This window comes from Anneissia japonica, unplaced genomic scaffold, assembly GCF_011630105.1.
Source record: "Anneissia japonica isolate Jap-2015-1 unplaced genomic scaffold, ASM1163010v1 scaffold288058_len748972_cov163, whole genome shotgun sequence".
Lineage (NCBI taxonomy): Eukaryota > Metazoa > Echinodermata > Crinoidea > Comatulida > Comatulidae > Anneissia > Anneissia japonica.
This window is the reverse complement of record NW_022701645.1, coordinates 722581-724448: the sequence shown is the minus strand read 5'-3', so window position 1 is coordinate 724448 and position 1868 is coordinate 722581. Positions and strand designations below refer to the sequence as shown.

Here is a 1868-nt window from a genome sequence, read left to right as displayed (position 1 = left end):
TATATAGACCTATTTAGGCCTATAAATAATCAAAGAAAGTTAATTACAGTGTTAGAATAAAGGACGTATATATATATATATATGTACATATATATATATATATATATATATATATATAATACATATATATAAACCTATATATAGGCCTATAAATCATCAAAGAAAGGTAATTACAGTGTTAGAATAAAGGACATACTCACCATCATCACCACCCGTCACAGAAACTTTGATGTCTACACTGTAGGGCTCAGCTACGTAATTACTTATTATTGTGGCAATGCATTTGTACACGCCTGCGTCATTTTCATTCACTTTGTGAATCTCCAAATATTCATCTTTCATGATGTTGATTCTGTCACTTCTCTGTAGGCTACGGCCATCCAACTTCCATTCATAAATTGTCTTATTCTCAGATTCCACTTTGCAAAAAATTTTTCCAGTTTTTCCGAAGGTGAGAGTTAGATTTTGAAGCATGTTAACGAAAACAGGGCGTTCTAGACGGGATTTCCAAGAAGAATAAACATTAATAGAGCTGTCTATAACGGTGTCATGTTGGCAGCATCACGACTGGATGAACTGTTAACGTTATAATCACTGACTTTCCAAACATACAACATATATAAATCATAATAATATAATACAGGTCTTCCTCCAATAAAAGACCACTTTTGTGACCGGGGCTTTGGTGGTCTTTAGCAGCTTTGGTCTCTAATTAGATTCGTCTAATTGAAGACCGGCACTAAAAGTGGTCTTAAATATCACTATTTAGAGGGAAATTAAGAAATAATATAGTAAATGTAAAATCTTTAATTCCACGTGATTTAGAATGGATTTACAGTTACCATGCTGTTATTGATTCTTAAATCATTTCCTGGTATTCACACATCAAGTCCTGCGCTCGTTCTGATACCTAAATTACCATAACAGTTTTACTAACAATCTACTAAAACTATCAGTATAGGCCTATTCAATAGAGCACTGTATACACAAAGTAACACGATGTTGTGTATTATTTTTATGTGTATATTCATATCATCATCATTATTATCAAAGTAATTATATAATATATGCATTACAATATTGTAATGTATTCTTTTCTTTAAAGGGACAATTTTTAGTTTAGTTGGGTCTGCCAAAACCATATGAGGCATTCAAGTTTGAATGTTCTACTAACACAATCGGCCGGGTATACAATATGGAGCATGTAGGCCTATACACATTTTCACTAAAATCATTATTTTTTTTTAAGTAATCCTTATTTAAAGGGGAAATTTTTCAGTTTTCTGCAAAAAATATCTATGGTTCTCAGTGGGCCTCTATCTACTGACGAGAAAGAACCATTCTTTGTGGTATTAAAAACAGGGCCGTAAAAGCACCGTTCTTTTTGCAGTCCCAACGGTTCTTTAGCACGGAATCAATAGGGGCCTACCGTACCGTGGCGAGTACGTCAAAGAAACAGATCTTCGTAAAAGAACCGTTCTTTGTGGGGTAGTTTTAATCTAGTATAGTCCAGGAAAAAGTCTGAAAAGAGGTCTAGAAATCTATCTATTTATCTATCTATCTATCTATCTATCTATCTATCTATCTATCTATCTATCTATCTATCTATCTATCTATCTATCTATCTATCTATCTATCTATCTATCTATCTATCTATCTATCTATCTATCTGTCTGTCTGTTTGTCTGTCTGTCTGTCTGTCTATCTATCTATCTATCTATCTATCTGTCTGTCTGTCTGTCGGTGTGTCTGTCCGTCCGTCCGTCCGTCGGTGTGTCGGTGTGTCTGTCTGTCTGTCCGTTTGTCCGTCGGTGTGTGGGTCTGTCTGTCCGTCGTTCTGTCTATCTATCTATCTATCTATCTATCTA

The 1868-nt window shown here is 34.5% G+C and overlaps 1 protein-coding gene across 1 annotated transcript in view; it reads right to left on the bottom strand.

Annotated features, from left to right (window-relative positions):
• LOC117103703 overlaps positions 1 to 474 on the bottom strand; it is a 14940-nt gene extending 14466 nt beyond the window's left edge. Inside the window, exon 1 of the mRNA XM_033244309.1 lies at positions 210 to 474. Coding sequence (XP_033100200.1) covers positions 210 to 474 — 265 coding nt within the window. The remainder of the gene's footprint in view (positions 1 to 209) is intronic.
• Positions 475 to 1868: the final 1394 nt, after the last annotated feature.